This window comes from Microtus oregoni, unplaced genomic scaffold (genome assembly GCF_018167655.1).
Source record: "Microtus oregoni isolate MIOR12 unplaced genomic scaffold, Mior012 000140F_ref0000409, whole genome shotgun sequence".
In the NCBI taxonomy this organism is placed as follows: Eukaryota; Metazoa; Chordata; class Mammalia; order Rodentia; family Cricetidae; genus Microtus; species Microtus oregoni.
Genome location: NW_024544790.1, coordinates 405,279 through 427,637, shown reverse-complemented (window position 1 = coordinate 427,637; position 22,359 = coordinate 405,279). Strand labels below are relative to the sequence as shown.

At 40.9% G+C, this 22,359-nt stretch overlaps 1 protein-coding gene across 2 annotated transcripts in view; it reads right to left on the bottom strand.

Moving 5' to 3' along the window:
* The window catches only part of LOC121444768 (gamma-taxilin), a 56,425-nt gene extending 41,795 nt beyond the window's left edge, over positions 1 to 14,630 (bottom strand). For both annotated transcript variants that reach the window (XM_041646674.1, XM_041646675.1), the window contains exon 1: positions 14,525 to 14,630. In XM_041646674.1, coding sequence (XP_041502608.1) covers positions 14,525 to 14,626 — 102 coding nt within the window. In that variant the 5' untranslated portion in view covers positions 14,627 to 14,630. The remainder of the gene's footprint in view (positions 1 to 14,524) is intronic.
* Between the last annotated feature and the right edge of the window lie 7,729 nt (positions 14,631 to 22,359).

Below are 22,359 nucleotides of genomic sequence, written 5' to 3'. Positions count from 1 at the left end.
ATCACTTTCTTGCACAGATAAACAAATTGTGGCATGGCAAAGTGTATGATCAAAGGTCACTGTATATTGCAGGGCGAAGATTTGAACCCTAGTAATTTAAGGTTCTTAATCCATGCTGGTAACCTAAACAACTGACTGCTTTATAATTATCCTCTATCTACTTCTATACAAACATCTTTGTACGGTGTCCTAGCCATCCTACCACAGTCTACGAATAAACAAGGAGAAATTGGTCATGGTGGCACACATTTGTAATCTCAGCACTTGCGAGGCCAAGGCAGGAGGATCAAAAGGATCAACATCATCTAGCATGGCTATACAAAGAGTCCCTGACTCTAAACAAACAAAAAGCAACAATAATAGTATTTAAAAAAAAATCAAACAGCAGGTATGAAACAGCTTAGTGGTAAGAGCACTTGCTTAGCATGTGCCAGGACCTAGGTTTAAATTCTAATACCAAAATTTAAAAAATCCAAAAAACAGTACACGTACACACACGCATGTGTGCGCGTACACACACACACACACATGTATTTTTTGACACAGGGTTTCTCTGTGTAGCTCTGGCCGTCCTGGAACTTGTTCTGTAGACTAGGTTGGCCTCTAACTCAGAGAGATCCACCTGCCTCTGCCTCCAGAGTGCTGGGATTAAAAGCATGCACCACCACCACTCGGCATGCCCTATATTTTATTTTTATTTATTTTTCAAAAAATATTTATTTATATTTATTTATTATGTATACAATGTTCTGTCTGTGTGTATGCCTGCAGGCCAGAAGAGGGCACCAGACCTTATTACAGATGGTTGTGAGCCACCATGTGGTTGCTGGGAATTGAACTCAGGACCTTTGGAAGAGCAGGCATTGCTCTTAACCACTGAGCCATCTCTCCAGCCCCTGCCCTATATTTTATATGCGCACTATTTGTGTGCTCATGTATTTATATATATATATATATATATATATGCATGCACAATAAAATGGTGAAAGGAGATATATTTTACATGGTTATTATTTTTATTTTTGCACAATATTATAGTATATATCTATAATCAACCACTTGCGAGGCTTAGGCAGGCCAACTGTAACAAGTTTGAGGTCAATCAGGTCTATGTATTATATAGCAAGATCCTATCTCAAAATACCAGGGAAAGGCTGGTAAGATCAGGTAAAGATCCTGAATCTACAAGGTAGAAGAACCAATTCTCCCAAGTTGTTTTCTGACCTCCATTTGTGTGCCATGGCATATGCTCATCTACATACATGAACATGTGAGAAATTAATAAATGTTAAAAACAAACCAAACACCTAGATATGGTAGTTTCTACCTATAACCCCAGCATTTGGGAGGTTGAGGAAGCAAACTCTGAGTCCGAGTAGCCCAGACTGCATTACAGAGTTAATTCCCAGCTACTCAGAACTGTATACTGAGACATCTGTCTCAAAAGAATTAGAGGGCTGGAGAGATGGCTTAGCAGTTAAGAGCACTGGCTGCTCTTCCAGAGGTCCCAAGTTCCATTCTCTGCACCCACATGAAGGCTCACAATCACCTGTAACTCCAGTTTTAGGGAATCCACCAGCCTCTACATGTGTACCTGTTTTCCTCAGAGCCAAACAAACATACCACTATATCCAAGAAGAAAAAAAAACTACCCAAATACTAGTAAAAATAAAATAAGTGTATAATTCAACTCAGTGTCTCCGTTTGGGGAGCAGGGTCTCACTAAGCAGCCCTGCCGGGCCTTGAATTCACAGAGATCAACCAGCCTCTGCTTCCCGAGTACTGGGATTACAGGTATGTATGCACCACCACACCCAGCCTCAAAGTTTCCTTAAACAGTGGCATGTTTTTCTGTGTTGGGACAGAAGAACCAAATGAAATGAAAAGGTTTTTACCTTTAACAGAGTAAATGATAATTACTGTGTACTAGTGCATATTAGATTTATATATATATATATATATATATATATATATATATACACATACATATACACATACACAATTTTTTATGTGAATTTGTTTGTTTGTTTTGGCAGCTTTTGTCTTTTGAGACAAGGTTACACTATATATCCCAGACTGGCCTTAAATTTGTTGCAATCCTCTTGCCTCAGGTTTCAACATGTTGGGATTTCTATCACGCACCACCATACCTGGCTTAGGCCTAGATTCAGAAGAACAAATTAGGAACTAGGGAAGTGTTTCAATCAGTAAAGTACATGCTGCAAGAGTATGAAAACCCAAGTTCAGATCCCCAGCATCCACATAAAAACAAGAACAGGGGGGGGGCTGGAGAGATGGCTCAGTGGTTAAGAGCATTGCCTGCTCTTCCGGGGGTCCTGAGTTCAATTCCCAGCAACCACATGGTGGCTCACAACCATCTGTAAAGAGGTCTGGCGCCCTCTTCTGGCCTTCAGGCATACAGACAGAATATTGTATACATAATAAATAAATAAATATTTTTTTTTTAAAAAAAAAAACAAGAACAGGGGTATGCATCTGTAACCCCAGCATTAGAAGTGAGGGTGTATAGGGAATAGCAGATCTCTAAAAGCTCACTAGCCAGATGGTTTTGTCAAATTGATGAGCTCCAGATTCAATAAGAGACCCTGTCTCAAAAAATAAGATTCAGGCTAGTTATAATAGCACACACCTTTAATCCCAACACTTGGGTGTTTGAGGCCAGCCTGGTCTACAGTGAATTCCAGAACAGCCAGAGCTACAAAGAGAGAAAATATCTCAAAATACATAAATAAGGTTTGGAGAGTTACCACAGACAATATCTATCTGATGTTAACTTCTTCTGGACATACAAAAAAGTGATAAAGTTCTTCATGTCTTTTCAAATCTGTTTTTTAAAAAAAAGTTCTTCATGTCTCAAAATATAAACTCATGACAGGTGACAATTTCTATTTCAGTCATGAAGTACTTATTTGAGAATTTCTAATTATATAACACTATTTTCACATATAGACCACACGAACATTAAAAATGGTGTCACTTCAAATTGGCAAAGAAAACAAATGATTTGGGACATATCCCAAACCATATTGGGAGGGAGTGGGATGGGGGAACGAAGGCAAAGTGGTACTTTCACACCTGCAGGTAAACCAAAACTGAAACATAAAAAGTGAAAACCACAAACAACAGGAGGTGTGGGTATGTGTGAGTAGAATTAAGTCACTAGATGGTAACAGAAAAATTCAAACTAACCCAAAAGCTACAGGAAGCCCTAATTTTCAAGGGTTTGTGAATAGATATATCACAATTAAAGAACTGAAGATACCCTATAGAGAAAATATTTTTAACCTCACTCATAATAAAAGAAATATGAATACAAATGTTAGTTGGACTGGAGAGATGACTCAATGGTTCCAAGTACTTGCTGTTCTTGCAGAAGACATGGGTGAGGTTCCCAGCACTTACATGGTGGCTCACAACTCACTTTAATCCAGTTCTAGGTAGATGTCTTCTACTGGCCTCCAAGAGTTCCTACAACACACAAACTCACAGAGGCGCACACACAAATACACAAAAATAGAGAAAACTTTAAAATGCCAATCAATGGGTCTGCAAGATCTATCAATGGCTAAAAGTACTTGCTGCATAAGCCTAAAAACCTGAGTTCAATCCCTAGAACCCATGGTAAGAAGAGAACCAACTCCCAAAAATTCTCTGCTGATCACCACACATGCATCCATATTCCCACATGCATATGTAATAATATATTCTTTTTTTTCTTTTTTCAATTTAAGTTCTAAACAGTGGGACAGTGGTGGTACACATATTTAGGCTGAGGCAGGTGGACCTCTGTGAGTTTAAGACCAGCTTGGTCTACAAAGGGAATTCCAGGGCAGTCAGACCTACACAGAGAAATCAAAACCCTATCTCAAAATGCACCCCCCAAAAAAGAAAAAAAATGCATCATCTTTTACCTACCAATATTTGTTTTTCAAGACAGGGTTTCTCTGTGTAGCCCAGGCTATCCTCGAATGCTCTGTAGAGCAGGATGTCCTCAAACTCAGAGGTCTGCTTGCCTCTGGGATTAAAGGTGTTGACACTGTTACCCAGCTACTACCTACCAAATTTTAAAGATTAAAAAATAAAACAACACAAGAAACCCCAATGTGCCTAAATAGGCCAATCATATAATATCAAAAGATTTAAACTAGTAGTTCTGGGGTTTGTATTAACATCTGAATACATATTCACTTTCACCTAGCAATTCTGCTTGATTTACTATCCAGGCATTCTCACTTGAATACAAAAGGTTATTAACCAAACCACTGTTTTGTACACTGAAAATATGGAAACAATCTAAAAACTGACTAAAAAAATAATGACAATCCATACAAAAGAACAACACTATTCAAAATAAGATTTGAGGATCAGTGACATAGCACAGTGGGTAAAGGCACTTGTTGCCAAGCCTAACAACTTGAGTTTGATGGTCCTTTGAACACACGTGGTGGGAGAACCAAGTCTTCTAAGTTGTTCTCTGACCTCCATATGTGTACTGTGGCACACACACACAAACACACACACAGAGTCACTGACTCTCTCACATGCATAATTATAAATTATGCCAGAAAAATTAAAATTAAAGCAAATTCATTTAGAAAGGGAACTGATTTTGTGCCAGCTGTCTATTTCTTTTTTTTTTCTTTTTTTTGGTTTTTCGAGATAGGGTATCTCTGTGGCTTTGAAGCCTGTCCTGGAACTAGCTCTGTAGACCGATCAGGCTGGGCTCGAACTCACGGAGATCTACCTGCCTCTGCCTCCCGAGTGCTGGGATTAAAGGCGTGTGCCACCATCGCCCGACTCCAGCTGTCTACTTCTGTGTTCATTCATATCACCACAAAACTTTAGTAGTTTGACATACTTATGATCTCAATTTTCATAGTTTGGCAATCTGGGTATGGCTTGATGGGGTCCTTGACAGGGTCCAATAGGTTGAAATTATCTCAAGCCTTCATTGGGAAAGATTCACTTCCTAGTTCACTCTCATGGTTGTTGCTGGGGTTCAATTCTGTATGTGTTATTGGATTGAGGCCTCAGTTCCTCATGAGCTGTTGGCTAAAGGCCTTCTTTGGTTGTCTGCCATATAAGTCTTTCCATCAGCCTCTTAAAACAAGATAGCTAGCTAGCTTCTTTAGAATGAGCCAAGGAGCACCAATGTAAGGGAAAGACAAAAAGGCAGTCTTGTAATCATACAAATGACATTTCTTCAGTTTCTCACTCTGCCCTCTCTTGACAGTCTTGCTACCTTATAAAGGTTGTTCTCAAATTGCCAAATTGCTAGACTCAAATGATCCTCCTTTAAAATAAAATAAAAAGCAGCTGTTTTTCCAAACTAAAAAAAAGAGCAATTTTCTTTTTTTTGGGGGGGGGGTGTCATTTTATTGCATTTTATTTGTGTCTCCAGCAAACTTTTTTTTTTTTAATCTTAAAAAAATGTGTTAAGCACAAGAGCCAGGCATGGCAATACTTGAAATCTTGGCAGCTGGGAGATAAATGTAGGAATATCAGAAGTTTAATAAGGCCATCTTCTGCTATATAGCAAGGTTGACACTAGCCTGAATTCCGTAAGACTCTCTCAAAATAGGTCGGGAAGACCACCAAGTTACATGGAATATAAACAAGGACTGTTGAGCACAAAAAGCCCAAGTTCTAAATATATCACTCACTACTGTTTATGTGGCCATAAGGAGGTCAGATTCTCAATTTCCTTACCTGTACAGTGTGAGTATACAATCCCTTCCTTCTATTAGTTGTAAAATCACATATAATGAATATACATTCCTATTCCACAGCAGAACTTTTTAAGAGCACTGGTTGCTCTCACAGAGGACCCAGATTTGATTCCTAGCACCCACAAGGCAGCTCATAAATATTAATTCCAGTTACAGGGGTCTGATGCCCACTTCTGGCCTCTGAGGGCACTGGGCACATGTACACATAAAATAAATTACTTAATAAGTAAGAAAATAAATAAATTAAGCTGGGCATGGTGGTGCACACCTTTAATCCCAGCACTCAAGAGGCAAAGGCAAGTGTATCTTTGTGAATTTGAGACTGGCCTACATAGTGAGACCTTGTCTCAACCCTTCCTCCCAGTAAAGTAATAATAACTTTTTTTAGATTATTTGAATAAAGAATATATTCTATAAAACATATGTGAGGCTTGTGGGATGGTCCAGTGGGTATAGGCACTTGCCTCAAAGCCTAACTATTTGAGTTAGATCCCTGGAATATTTATAAAAGTGGAGAGAACCAACTCTACAAACTGTCCTATGATATCCACATTCATGTCATGGCAAAAATTACTTGCACACATACTATATACACACAATAAGTTTTTTAAAAACATATATTCACTTTTTTGTTTGTTTGTTTTTCGAGTCAGGGTTTCGTTTTGTGTAGCCTTGGCTGTCCTGGAACTAGCACTATAGACCAGGCTGACCTTGAACTCGCAGAGATCTGCCTGCCTGTACTGCCACCACTGCCTGAACATACATTTTCACTTTTAACGTGGCCTACACTTCAGTCCAAATAATACTTAGAGAAATGTGCTTGTTAACAGAGTGTAGACACTCACCCCTATAATCACAGCACTTGGGAAGCTAAAGCGGGAGTGCCACAAAATTAAGGTCAACCAGGGTACATACTGAGTTTACCGATAGCCTGGGTTACTGTCGGACCCTGTTTCAACAAAAGGGAGAAGGTGCCATGGTAAGGGTCAGAAAAAGAAAAAGTGTTTCTAAACTACTGCCTATCTTTCTCGCCATTCTACTTTGACTTTTCAATGAATAAAGAAGATGAAAATATTTAAGTGTTACAAGTAATTATTAATCACAGAGGGGATAATAAAGGTTATTTTGTAGAACTTTTGAAAACACAACATAGAAATCAACACTCAAAACAATAAATTCAGCTGGGAGGTGGTGGCATATGCCTCTAATCTCAGCACTTGGGCGCCAGAGGCAGGAAGACCTCTGAGAGTTCGAGGCCAGCCTGGTCTACAGTGAGTTCCAGAACCAAGGCTACACAGAAAAACCCTGTCCCAAAACAAACAAACAAAAAACCCAATAAATTCTAGTAAAAATTATTTTGATGGGTCAGGCAGTGGTGGTACACACCTTTAATCCCAACACTCAGGAGGCAGAAGCAGGCGTATCTCTGTGAGTTCGAGGCCAGCCTGGTCTACAGAGCAAGTTCCAGTACAGGCTCCAAAGCTACACAGAGAAACTCTGTCTCAAAAAAAAAAAAATTATTTCGACAACATAGTACAACACTGATCATTTCATGTACCTTTCTCACACCTAATAAAATTTAAGTAGTTGCAAGGAGAAACAGAATTTCAACTAGGAAATAAATTGAATCGTTAAAATATATTGTCTCATATGTGTGTGTGTGTGTAGGTATATATATAGTCTCATATACACATATGTGTGCATATATAAGTATGTACGTATGTGTATAATCCAAGTGTGAATATATTTTTGTGTTTTATTTTTTGAGACAGGGTCTCATTATGCAGCTCTAGCTATCGTGGAACTCACTATGTAGACAGGCTGGTCTGCAACTGAGAGATCTGCATGCCTCTGCATATGCCACCACTCCCAGGTCAGTTGTGAGTAGATCGTAAATGCTGTGGAGTAAAAATACCGTCACTGTGGAAATCAGTTTGTAGATTATTTGCACCCACCATGTTTATTGCTGCTTTATTCACTATAGCAAAAAACTTGGTATCAACCTAGTATGAAGACAACAGATGACTGGAACAAAAACTTGGTATATATAAAAGAATATAATGCAACCCAGCTCTAAAGAAAAATGAAGTTAAAAAATTTATAGAAAGCACATGGGTCTCTCTGAGTTCAAGGTCAGCCAGAGGTCAGGTCAAGTATACATAGCAAGTTCCAGGACAGCCAAAGCTCTATAGAAACTTTATTTTGAAAAACAAATATCAGAACAGAAATCATGAAAAAAAATTAATTTAAAAAGTACATTAAGTTCGCACACTCTCAGCAAGAAAAAAAAACATATGTTCTCTTATATGAAGAATGTAGCCAATCATACGTAAATAAATCTACATGAAGAAACAAAAACAAGAAAGGCTAAATATAAGGATGGACTGAATGCAGGTAATGGACACGAGTTAAGAAAGAGGCTATAAAGCTAATTGTTTTTCCAGTTCTAATTCTGTTGGGGGCTTTTTGGTTTTGGTGGTGGAGAAGTACACAATTTAGCATGAAGCTCCACAGCTTCTGTTCCAAATGCCTATTCTGATTGTATAGAAGTTCACTTGGATTTGGTCATTTTAGTTATTGATTTTTTCAACTGCAAGATTTTTTAATGATGAAATATATAAAAATTTAAAAATAAAATGAAAGGAAAAATATTTGAACAAAATTCAGTTAAGACAAAATATAAATGAGAATATGAATTGCTAATATTAAAGATTATATATCAAATAGATTTTTTAAAAAAGTGATACCACCTACTTTGCAGAGCTCAGATATTAAAATGTATGAACATTCAATATATCTAATAGTATATGAAATCAGTAAATTTTGATCAAATTCTTTCCTTTGAAATTTAACTCTCTGAAAAATATAAAATTCGGTTTTTTAAATATAAAATTTGAAAACAGGTGGTGGTGGCGCAAGCCTTTAATCCCAAAACTCGGGAGGCAAAGGGAGGTGGATCTCTGTGAGTCTGAGGCCAACCTGGTCTAAAAGAGCTAGTTCCAGGACAGCCAGAGCTAAACAGAGAAACCCCTGTCTCGAAAAATCAAAAAAAAAAAAATTAAAAATATATATAAAATTTGAGTACTACCTACTTGAAAAAAAATTTATTTTAATGAATCTTGTAAAGAATCCAAAAGGGGCTGAGAGATATGGGTCCAGTGGTAGAGCATTTAACTAGTATGCAAAGACCCTGTGTTCTATCCCGAGAAATAGGAAAAGGTGACCATACAAAAGCAAATCTATATATATTCTATTTCACGTGGATTTTATGTTTCCTACATAAAATTTCTCCAGTCAAGGCTAATAAATGATACACAAAATGGCATATAAGCTACCTTCCAGTCAGGTATGGTAGTGTACAACTTCAATCCCAGTATTCTGGCAGCTAAGATTGGGGAACCACAAGTTTGAGAGCAACCTGGGCTGGGATACACAGTGGGACCTTGTCTCAAAGGGAAAAAAAGGGAAGAAAGAAACACAAATGAATATTGCATTCATTATAATGTGAAAATGTGAAGATTACTAAAAGGAAGCCTGTATCTATATGTTCCCATTGTAGCTTCTCCTGTAGACCTAGGTTTTTAATAGATCTCCCATTAAAAACATGAAAGCTTATGGGTCAGAGAAATGGTTCAACAGCTATGAGAACTTGCTGCTCTTGCATAAAATTCTGTGTTCCGATCTCAGCACCATGTCAGGATTCTCACAACTGCCTATAACTCCAGCTCCAGGGAATTCAATGCCCTCTACTAGCCCCCACATTCTCATGCATATACCTACACACATGCATACAATTAATAATATTTTTTAATGAAATCTTAGCAATAGCTAAAATAATGTAACTAGATCACTTTACTTATTAATATCTTTGCCAGAAAAGTGGAAGTTCAACTTCGCAAATGGAGAAAAAAAATAAAAATTAATAAAAATGATTCCTTCCTGAACTATATATACTCATGCCCAACCCTCACTGCTTTATCACAGAGATTCTGGGAAGGGAAGAAAATACAAAGCCTAGAAGGTGGATTAGAAAATTAATAGCACCCTAAAAGCAAGAGAATCTGATCTTCCATATATTATTCCTTCTAAACCATATAAAATTTTATATGCCCTACACTACGCCCACTGTCACATCAAGTCATTTCTCACAATAATCCTAATATGGTGTGCACAGCAGCATTCCCACTTTCCGGGTGATGCAACTGAGGCTTGTAGCCTGAGAAATGTGCCCAGGGTTACAAGGCTATTAAGTGGCAGAGAGCCAAGAGTCTTGACTCTAGAACCTACACTATTTACCCACTACTATACTACTTATTACCATAGTATAGATGAAAGGGCACTGGGTTCCAAACTTAGCTTTATCCCTTGGGCAAATCACCTGACCTTACCTAGCAGTGTGTCATCAGTAAATGAGAGCAATGATAGCTGCCCAACCTTCTCTACAGCATCTGAGTGATGCTAGAAGAGTTAATGTATTTGCAAACGTGCTATAAAAATGATAGGACATAAATGTAAGGGTTTGGTAAGGTGAATCCAAGTATCATATACTTTTTGTCTTTAAAAGGATTTACAGATCTAAAAATAGTTAAAAATTGTAAAGATTTTTATTTTTAATTATGTGTATGTGGATGGGTATGTGCAGGTGTCCATGGAGGCCCGAGGCATTAGTTTCCTGAAACTGGAGTTACCAGCAGTTGTAAGCCACCCGATATGGGTGCTAGGAACTAAACTCTGGTCCTCTACAAGAGCAGTTGTGCTCTTAATGGCTGAAGCATCTCTCTTGTCCCAAGTCAAATCATCTTTTAACATTCCCAAAAGCAAAACTTTTGTTGAAAACAAAAACACTGAAACATTCAGAAAAGACGAAACTATGGAGACAGTTAAATGACCAGTTTGGTAGCACACTCTAGGCTACACAGTGAGTCCCTGTCTCGCAATAAATACATACATACAGTGACAAGTTGTCATGGCATGGTGGCACATGCCTGTAATCTCAGCATTCAGAAGGCTAAGGTGGGAGGATCAGTATATTTGAGGGCAGCCTGGGCTTCACAATGAAACACTATCTCAAAAAACAACACACCAGAAACTGGCAAAATAGTTTAGTGGATAAGGCACTTGCTACCAACCCAAGTTTGATTCCTAGGCATCCCTGTGGTAAATGTCTTCTGACCACCACACATATAATATGACTGACACACACACCTAAATAAATATCATCCAACTAAAAAAAAATCAGCTGGGAAGAATGACTAGGTGGAGCACAGGCTACTCTGGACATATGTTATTATATACTTGTCAAAATTTATACATTGTAGAACATCACCGAACCATGTAAACTATGGGCTTAGTCAGTAATAATGTATCTATATTGCTTGAACAATTTTAACAAATTGTAACACATTGCTGCAACATCTAAATAAGGGGATGGGATATGTGTGAGCAGAAATAGAAGAATTCTACTTTCTGCTCAATTTTTCTGTAAATTTATAAACCACTTAAGTGTCTTGATATTTTTTATGATCAACTTTATGAAATAGGAATATGAGTAAACTTAATAGTTCTTTGTTTTTAAGAAATGCCTGTAATATTTAATAATGTATACCTAGTTTCTTAGATCAATGATGTATAACAGAACTTTACACAATGATGACAATATCTTGAAGCCAGGTGTAGTGGCTAACACCTGTAATTCCAGTACTAGTAAAATTGAGGCAAAAGAACAACTGCAAATTTGAGGCTAGCATGGGCTACATAATGAGTTCCAGGTTAACATAGGATATACAGTAAAACTCTGGCTTTAAAAAATTAAGAAAACAGCCGGGTGGTGGTGGCGCATGCCTTTAATCCCAGCATTCAGGAGGGAGAGAAAGGTGGATCTCTGTGAGTTCGAGGTCGGCCTGGTCTGCAAGAGCTAATTCCAGGACAGGCTCCAAAGCTACAGATAAACCTTGTTGGGGGGGAACCAAAAGAAAAGAAGTAACAAAACAAACAAAAACCCAGGAAACTGCACCACAGCCATATTAATTACTGGAATACTTTTACTGGAATACTTGAAATCTGGCTAGTATAACTGAAAAAGAGAATTTTAAAACTTTATTTAACTTTAACAAATTGTAGTTGGTCCCTGTGGTACAGCCTGTAATCTCCACTACTCAATCCCTAGTATTAAAAAAATAAGATAGCAACATGGTTAGTGCCTATAATACCAGCAGTTTTAAGACAATTCCTTAAATGACACCTAGATATATACTGCAATGTTACCTTTAGAATAAGTCACCCCAAGAGCCCATTCAAATGAATATAGTTATGAAACCATGCTATAATTAACTGAGAAGGTTAAGAGTGACTAGGCACGTGAGCCCAAGAGTTCAAGGCCACCCAGATGAACATAGCAAGATTCTGTCTCTTTTTAAAAAGTGGGTGTAGTAATGCCACTTGTATAGTACTTGGGAGGTCAGCCACTGCCTCAGAAAAATCAGTGACTAGGCAGATGATTTGAACCAGGAACCAACAGAGCCCATCTCCAGTTTTCTTCACTTCAGGTCCTATAATATAACCAAATGATAACAAGTCATGTTTTTCAATTCCTCCAGTATTTTAAAAACAACTGAATTTGTGTAATATTATTTCTGATTCCTGAAAAACGAAAGTATAGAGGGTAAGTTAGAAAAAAGGAGTTTTTCTCAGGTCACTAACCTAGAATCAATAAATCGAAGATCATAAGTGAGCAACTAAAAATTAATTTTACAGACACAAGATGTTCATTCAATTTTGAACTGAAAATTCAAAAATAATGTTAATTTCTATTCTATTTTATAGTCAGATAGAAACCAAAAGAAAGATTCCCAGAAAAGCATGAGCAAAGTAATACAAAGTAATACAAAGTAAAAATAAGACAATAGACATATAAGACCATTCATATACTAGCTATTAACCAGAGTTCTGAATTCAAAGAGTCATTACCTCTTATCCTCATAGTTGAACATACTAGTTGATTAAACCTTACTTCCTAATTCAATGACTTTTTGTCCTTATTCCAGTGGCATAAAAGGGAACTTATGTCCTCAATTGCAGTGGCTTTTTATCAGAGCTCTCCCCTGGGGAACCTATGAAATCAAACACTTGAGATTGGCTCCCCACCCTCAGGGAATAAATGTCCAAAGTGACAGTGTTGAATCCCAAAAGAAATGTTGGGCCACAGCTTCTTTTCCAGTACTTCAAGCAGCAGATCCTATTTTTATGAGAGACAGAATAACATGAAAATACTTGAACTTAGAGGGAAAAGCACCAAAGGCCAGAGTGGTGGCTCACAGCTGTAATCTCAGCACTCAGGAAACCGAGGCAAGAGAAGAGGATTGTCTCAAGTCCAAGGCAAGCCTGGGGTACATAGTCAATTGGGATCAGCCTGCTACAGGGTGAGAATCCATCTTAAAAACCAAAAAAGTGAGGGAGAAAAGGACATGCCCCAAAAAGCCAATTCTTGACATTGCTCAAATGTAAACCAGACCTTTGTTCTCCCTTTTGAAGTTCATGAATCGCATTAGAAAAATATTATTTCGTAACTTCATACAGGAGTGGCTTTTAAGATTAGTCAAATACATAATTAAGTAATATTAAATAGCCCTCAGTGGTCAAGCAGGGTGTCCAACAAGTTGAGCGGTTTCGGTGTGTTCTCCTGCAAGGAAAAAGGATGGGATTTCCACCTTTCCAGTACCATACACCCCAGTTCTCAGTTCCTGGGGCCCGAAAGCCCTGTACCCTATTCGTTGTGCAATCGTTGTCAAAACTCCACCCACTGAGCTCCAGAACAAGTGGAATTCTCCCATTCTGAAAGAGATCTCGATTTTCCTGTATCCAGGGAGACGCTGAAAACTCCTTGACACGAGTCAAGTAAGGCAAGGGGGAACAAACGGTCCAGCTCTTCTCCTAGATTAAGAAAAGACCAAAACCCAAGCCCAGGAGGCACTCAAGTTTCCACTTAGCAAATTAAAAAGAGAGAAAAGAAAGAGAGGGTAGTAGCAAGAATGAGGAGACTGCTACCAGACGATGATGCTCTTTCCCCAGCATCACCTTCTCATCCTCAGCCTCACACGCAAGGCAAGTCGGTGATGCCCAGAGACCAAGCCCCGGCTGTGGGTCTTTGGAGCCCCGCAGCGTCCCCTGCGTAGCCGCCCGCGCACTGGCGGGGGGGGGGAGGGAAAGCTGGGGGGGGGTGGGGGGAAGGGGCGAAGCGCAGCCCCAGCTCCCGCGCTGTTATCTTACTGCGCAACAGCCTCAGCTCCGAGGCCGGGGAGCACCCCGCAGCGCGCCCTAAGCACCTGCTGGTGGCCGAGAGGGCAATCCTGGACCCCGAGGAGCCTCCCCCACCCCACCCCACCGCCTCCACGGGCAGGGGAGTCCCAGCGCAGTGACCACACGGGCTGAGAGAACACCTGACGCCCCGGGGCAGCACCGGCCGCACGTGGCTGTCATACCTGAAGCGCCCCAGCCTAGCACCCCTTAAGCCCTCCCTGCCCCGGGTCTATCCTGCCCTCTCTCAATCTCCTATCGCCGAGTGCCCCCAACTCCCAACTGTAGTCCTTTCCCACCCGATCCATTTTAGTCTCACACCCGCACCTGCTCCCAACTATCGTCACCCCTCTGAGGGAAAGGGGCCGGATGTTCGTCCCGCGGCTAAAGGTAAAGGGGGGTAAGTGAAGAGGTAAACCCCGAAAAAGCTAACCCAATCATTCCCGCGACCCAACCCCAACTAAAGCATCCCCTTCACTGACCTTCTGCCTGGGACTGCGTGGCCGTTCTTCCCGTTCGCCCTCAACAGCCTCCTCAGTACCGCCGTCTCTTCCCCGCGCTGCCTCCTCAACCGGAGTCGCCATGAGGTGACGGCAGCAGCCAAACAAGCGGCTGGACCAGGGGCACGGAACCTCGCAGGGGCTTCGGCCCCGCCCCCTTTACACCCCAGCCAATCGCATAGTGAGAGTTCTCCACGTGACCGGAGGAGGTTGGCTCCAGAGAGAAGGCAGCTTGATGGGGGTGGGGAGCATCGAATTCTGGGCTGGGCTTCGGTTGGGCCGAAGGGCAGACAGAGGCCGCTGGAGTCTGCGCGGACAGGAAAAGGGAGTAGACTACAAGTTCCAGAAGGCTATGCGGCAACAGCGTTCAGCCAGGGATCTGGATAGGGGCGTCCTGGGGAAAAGTACCCGCTGCTCCGCGTGTACAGCCTACTGGGGCTTGTAGTCTCTGAGGGACAATGTCGCGGTACCGGAAGGTAGTCACTATTAACCTACAAGAAAAGTTTTAAAATACTCCAGAGTTTGAGAAAGAATAGAACCAGAGACATTTTTTTGTGTTTCTACTTTTATTGCTCTTCTTTAGAAATGATTTGTGAATAAAGGACTCTAACTTGGCTGTTTTCGAGCTAGGACGTGTAATCTCAGAATTTGAGACATTGGACACTTGCCCAAAGTACAGTTTCTCTACCAGAGTTCTCACAATGGGTTAACTGTCCAGAGTTCCTTTGGGCTGGAGGCCTGTTCACCTTGGCTGAACTGCTCTGACTTCCAGCACAGTTCTCCACACTGAGTCCAGGATTAATTCGTGTTGAATGTTTCTTGCCTTCTCCACCATACGTTTTCTAGTTAAAAATGTCAGTTTGAAAAATGGTTTACTGAAACCCTCATTTTCCTTGACATGATGGAGAAGGTCCTCCCACAGAAATAGTCTCCGTTCTTATCTGATGGAACCAGATCTTCAGTAGCCTAGCATCTAGAAGTCACAGACCATCGTGAAATCCAAACGCTTTTAAAAATAATTCTTTATAAAAATCTGTGCAAATATACTTTTCCTACAATTGAACACAAAGCAATGATAGCAGGAGCCAAAATTTAATAATTTAGGAAACTTCAATTTAGCAAGTTCTTAGGACAAAGCAGTGTTGGATTTGTTATTGATATTTGTTTAGGGGTTTCCATTGTTTTTTCTTTTTTTATTTGTTTGTTTTATGGTACTTGTGATCAAACCAAGGGTCTCATGCATACAACACCAGCACTTAACCAACCTCTGAACGACAGTACAACTCAGTTCGATTAAGAAAATTCTTAATGTTAATTATTATTATTATTATTATTATTATTATGGTTTTTCGAGACAGGGTTTCTCTGTGGTTTTGGAGCCTGTCCTGGAACTAGCTCTGTAGACCAGGCTGGTCTCGAACTCACAGAGATCTGCCTACCTCTGCCTCCCGAGTGCTGGGGATTAAAGGCGTGCGCCGCCATCGCCCGGCTGTTAATTATTATTTTTAATTTGGGAAAAGTACCATTATTCAGATACCTTAGTCCACGTTTTAGATTTCAAAACAAAAGCATTGTTCAAGACACAGATGGTGAATGACAAGAACTGAGAGCAAGACTCTATATACCATCTCTCATCTTCTATAAGGGAAACTGTCTGAGCAAGACTTCGAATAGATTAGTAGTGCAGTTCTCCATAGCTTTGAGTGACAAAATGCACTGTAGATAAGTTATAGTATAATAATTAAAATATAGTATAATAGAATAACCAGTAGCTACTAAAATTACGAACATGTTTTGACTTAGGAAAAAAGATCTCATTAATACATAACAGCATTTTAATTTATAACAGATGTCAGAAAAATACACAGCCTGGCACGGTGGCGCACTCCTTTAGGACCAGCACTCAGGAAACTGAGGCAGGTGCGTCTCTGTGAGTTTGAGACTAGTCTGGGCTACATAGTGAGTTACAGGCCAGCCAGGACTGCATAGTTCTTGAGAAGCAAAAGAAATAGCCGGGCAATGATTGGACGCACCTTTGAGAGGCAAAGGCAGTTTCTGTGAGTACAAGGTCAGCCAGGTTACAGAGCAAGTTCCAGTACAGCCAGAGCTATTACACAGAGCTATTACAAAACCTTGTCTTGAAAAACCAAATAAATAAATAAACAAACAAAAAATAAGCCTGACGTGGTGATACACAACTTTAATCCCAGCATCAGAGAGCCAGGAGGAGTAGGCAGATCTCTGTGAGTTCTAGGCCAGCCTGGTATACATAGTGAGCTTCAGGACAGACAGGACTACATAGAGAGACCCTGTCTCAAAAAACAAAAAACACAAACAGAAAAAAAGAAAAGAAAGTTACTCCTTGATATGTTAATATTTTTTCCTGAGTGGTGAGATTTAATAGTATTTTTATTTCTTATTTTAGGTATTGAGTGTGTCAACTAGGCATGGTGACAAATGCCTGTAATCCCAGCATCTAGGAGGCAAAGATAGGAGAATCAGATTCAGGCTCACCCTTGGCTACCTAGTTACTTCCAGGCCAGGCATGGTGGTGTATTAAAGGCTAGCCTGATCTAATCACTAGCTACATAGCAAATACCAGGGCAACTAGGGCTACAACAGTAAGACCCTGTTTCAAACACATACAGAGAGAGAGAGAGAAAACCCCAAACACACACACCGAAAAAAGAATTACCCTGTAGCAAAATTTATATTATAAAGTCACTTCTTGAGACCTGGGCAATATATATATACATAGCAGAAATAAATATGCAACCTTTAAAGCTTCAGAGAAAGATAGCTTCTGTCAGGTTCACCTCCCACTTGATTTTTTGTTTGTTTGTTGTTTTTTTTTTTATGAGACTAGGTTTCTCTATGTTGCCCTAGCTGTCCTGGAACTTACTCTGTAGACTAAGCTGACCTCAAACTCACAGACATCCATCCACCTGCTTCTGCCTTCTAAATGCTGGGATTAAAAGTGTTCGCCACCCAGCTCCTCCTTTTTTATTTTTGAGATTATGATTTTTTTATTTCATGTGCAGTGGTGTTTTGCCTGTATATTTGTCTCTGTGTGGGTGTCAGATCCTTTGGGATTGGAGTAACAGATGGTTGTGATGTGGCATGGGGGTGCTGGGAATTGAACCCTGATCCTCTGGAAGAGCAACCACTGCTCTGAACTGCTGAGCCATCTTTCCATCCCATTGAGATTATAATTTAATTACATTTCTCCCTTGTCTTTCCTCCTTCCAAACCCTCCCATATAGTCCTTGTCATTCACTCTCCTTCAAATTCATGGCCTCTTTTTTTTTCACTTATGTGGCTAAGGCTGGCTTTGGACTGCAAGCTAATCTAGTCTACTGAGAGCTCAAATTACAGGCCGAAAATATTGCTTCAAGTCTTTATTTCTAAATCGTTTGTTTGTTTTGAGACAGATTTTCTCTACGTAGCTCTGTCTTGGAACTCCCATTGCAGACCACACAGGCCTCAAACTCACAGGGATCTGCCTACCTTTGCCTACCGAGTGCTAGTGAAATAAAAGGTGTGTGCCACCACACCCAGCTTTAAGGGGTACTCCTCCACCCACATTGTCTACATTGTTTTCACCTTCCACTAAACAGGAGGTATTTCTTTTTAAGCACCAAGTCTGTAAATTTGCTTGACAATAGGGCCAAGGCCACAGGAGCCAATGGCTCCTCTGAATCACAGGGTCTCTCTCTCTAGGCTTACTGAGGACTGCAGCTATGACCTTTCTGTGGCTCCATTTCTTTGAAGACTTTGTTTTGTTTTTCTTTGGGGGTCGGAGCTGGAGAGAGGCTCAGTAGTTAAGAGCGCTTGCTGCTCTTATAGAGGACTGGTTAGGTTTCTAGAAACTCCCCTACCCCACCACTGTAGCTCGCTGTTACCTGTGAGTGCAGCTCCAGGGCATTAGACACCCTCTTTTGACCTCCACGGGTCATACTAACAAACGTAAAAAGTACACTTATCATTTGGATTTGTCTTTTCTTTTTTTAAAGACAGAATTTCACTATGCAGTCCTGGCTGTCTGTCCTGGAACTAGATATGTAGATCAGGGTGGCCTCAAACTTGTAGAGATCAACTTGTCTCGGCCTTCCATAAGCTGGTGTTAAAGCCGTGCACCACCCTACCTACCTCCTTTTGAACTTCTCATCAAATTGCATCAGGCTAGCTGTGTAGGCTGATATAGTTCTATTCTGTGGCTAATAAGAAACTGTGGGGTTTTTTCTTTCTTTTTTTTTCACTTTTTATGTCTGACATGAGAACTTGGGTAATGTGTATGTGCCTAGAGAAAAGGAGTAACTTGGATTTCCCTTCCAGGAAGCACCAGCCCCAGGCAGAGTGTCACAAGTGCTCCTGTTATGAATTCTGGACTTCCTGTGGTAGTGAGGACAAGGATGGGCCATGGGATGCACGTGCCCTCAGTGTACACAAATGCCAAGCGCAGAGAAAGTGCTCATATTTGCTGTGGAAAGAAGAGGGGGGTGTACACGAGGGCCTGCTTATTAGGGTTTCTGTCCTGTCCAGTTCCCACAGCCAATAACCCCCAAAGAAATTACACAGAGGTATACATAATTTATAAACTGATTGGCCCATTAGCTCAGGCTTCTTGTTAACCCTTATATCTTATATTAACCCATTATTCTTACCTATGTTAGCCACATGGTTCAGTACCTTTTTCAGCGGGTCAGGTCACATCCTGCTTCTTCGGTGATCTGGGAAGGACTCGGGCAGGCAGAATGGGCTTCCTCCTTCCCAGAATACTCCTGTCCCATTGCCCCGCCTCTATTTCCTGTCTGGTTTTCTACCTATACTTCCTGCCTGGCTACCAGCCAATCAGCATTTATTTAAAATATAATTAACAGAATATAGACTTGTCCCATGGGATCCCTTGTACCCAGGTATGATGATGATTCATACTTTTAGTCCTAGCACTCTGGATGCAGAAGTAAGAGCATTGCTCTAAGATTGAGGGCAGTCTGGTCTTCACAGTAAGACCCTGTCTCAAAAAAGGAGGAGGAAGAGGAAGAGGAGGAAGAGAAGGAGGGAGGAGGAACTGAAGAGATATAGCTCAGTTGAGAAAGTGCTTGCTGTGCAAACACAAACACACAAGCACAAGGACCTGAGTTTGATCCCCAGCGTCCACATGAACAGCCAGGCTTCTTTCTCTATTCTCCATGTCCTTCTGTTGCAGAGGACTTGGGTTGGGTTGCCAGCTCACAACCATTCATAACTCCAGTTCCAGGAGATCTGATACTCTCTTTTGATCTTCAAAGACAACAGGCACTCATATGGTACACATACATACATGAGGGCAAAACACTCACACATGTAAATTTAAATCTAAATAAATAAAGCCAGGCTTTACAGCACATCTACAAACCCAGTGATAGGACAAAGAGACTGGCGAATCCTTGGAGCTTGCTGGCCAGGCAGCCCAGTCTAGCCTTAGCCTTATCAGTGGACTCCCAGCTTCTAATGAGAGACCCTGACTCAAAATACAAGATGGTGGTGCCTGAGGAGGAATGCCACCCCAAGGTTGCCCTCTGGTCTATAAACACATATATACATGTATGTATACTTGTATACACCCCTCACACATATGAGGCAGGGATGGAAGGAAGAGAAAGAGAGAAAGAGAGAAGGAGAGAGAGAGAGAGAGAGAGAGAGAGAGAGAGAGAGAGAGATATCCTTGGGTAAGTACAATTCACTGATATTGTGTTTTCTAAATCTGTTCAGATGAAGGCCAGACATCAGTTCCCTAAGGATAACCTTTTCTTGTGACTTCTTGGATTCTTTCTGGCAGTGATGTATCTCAGGCAGTCATAGGTCTAGGACAGAGTTGGTAGCAACACTGAATTTTCATTCAATTGAACATTCACTGAGCACCTCTCATTAGTGGGCACTGGTTATGTCTTGATTGAGAATAAGGAGTCCCCACTCCAGGCATAATGGTGCCTATCTGTAATCTTAGCACTGGGGGTTGGGGGGCAGTAGAGTCAGGAAGATCAGGAGTTCAAGGTTGTAGGGATAAGTCCCGCCCCTTGGGGGGCATGTTCGCCTCGGGCTAATGTCTGCCTATAAATTTGGCGAGCATGCTCCCAGTCCTCGCTTCTGCTTTCCTGGTCTCCGCAGGAACGGTGGTTCTGTAAGTCTATTTCTACATTAAAGCTATAGATATATATATTTTTACAATCTGTCTGCATTTGTTTACGATGTTACATTTTGGCGTCCAACGTGGGCTATTTTGCCCCCGACTCAAGCGGGTAGCCCACTAGCTAACACAGCACCCTCCTGGGTGCTGTTTTTTAGTTGGTGACTTGGGCCCCAGTGCGGAGTCCGAGACACACTCGGCCACACAGGCCCACTCTGCCCCGCCTGCTCGCCAGAGCAATTAACCCCTCCCTGCCTGCCTTGGCTAAGTTTGGAGCAGAACCCCACTGCGTGAATTAGCAGAAACTCAAATACCTGCGGTTTTGCAACAAAAGCCACCACAGTGGCAGATTTGGTCTGATACAAAGTGACTTGCCCGGGTAGTGGTGGCATACACATTTGATACCAGCACTTGGGAGGCAAAGTCAGGTGGATCTCTGTGAGTTTGAGGCCTTTTGAGGCTGGCCAGGCAGTGGTAGCGCACGCCTTTAATCCCAGCACTTGGGAAGCAGAGGCAGGCAGATCTCTGTGAGTTTGAGGCCTGCCAGGCGGTGGTAGCGCGCGCCTTTAATCCCAGCACTTGGGAAGCAGAGACAGGCGGATCTCTGTGAGTTCAAGGCCAGCCTGGTCTACAAGAGCTAGTTCTAGGACAGGCTCCAAAAACACAGAGACCACCACTGGCAGGAACCGATCATTGCAGTTAAAAAATTTTTCTTTTATAAATAAAATGTCTGAACACGTTAGTATTCAAGAATTTAACAGTTTTTTTAATTGTACCATGTGGGAGATTTTACAAGAGGTGTCTATCACCCCACATCTATGGATCCTTCTGGGATTCGTAGTTTTCATTGTCACTAAATGGTTTGATAATAGAAATATGATAAAGTCTTTACGAGACAAATCCAGGATTCTTAAGGCAGAGATTGAACGCTTAAAAACAATTGAGAATCAGTTTGAAGTTCTCCAGGCTGATGTTAAGGAGAAATTCATTACTATGGAAGAGGGAACAGCTGATCTGGATCGTAAGCTTCAGTCCCTTTCTGTAGGAACTGAAACATTAGTGGCTGATATTAAGGAGAAATTCATTACTATGGAAGAGGGAACAGCTGATCTGGATCGTAAGCTTCAGTCCCTTTCTGTAGGAACTGAAACATTAGTGGCTGATATTAAGGAGAAATTCATTACTATGGAAGAGGGAACAGCTGATCTGGATTGTAAGCTTCAGTCCCTTTCTGTAGGAACTGAAACATTAGTGGCTGATATTAAGGAAAAATTCATTACTATGGAAGAGGGAACAGCTGATTTGGACCATAAGATTCAGTCCCTTTCTGTAGGAAATGAAACATTAACTGAGAGAATCAAAACTGCTGAATGTGACAATCGGATTTTGTCTAAAGCTTATGACAGATTGGCGGAAAGATTGTCAATACAAGAAGGCACGGTTTATGCCATAGAAATTATGTCCAAAGATGAGATGTTATCTCTAACGGACAAACTTCATACTTTAGAATCCTCAATGAAGGCTTTGGAACATAATTCTGGACAGGAGATTCAGACATTGCAGAAGGCAATGGCGAATAGAATTGAAAAGATTGAGGAATTTCTAAATTCTGATGAAGAAGAGCAAAGGGTAGAAAGGCAAATTTTAA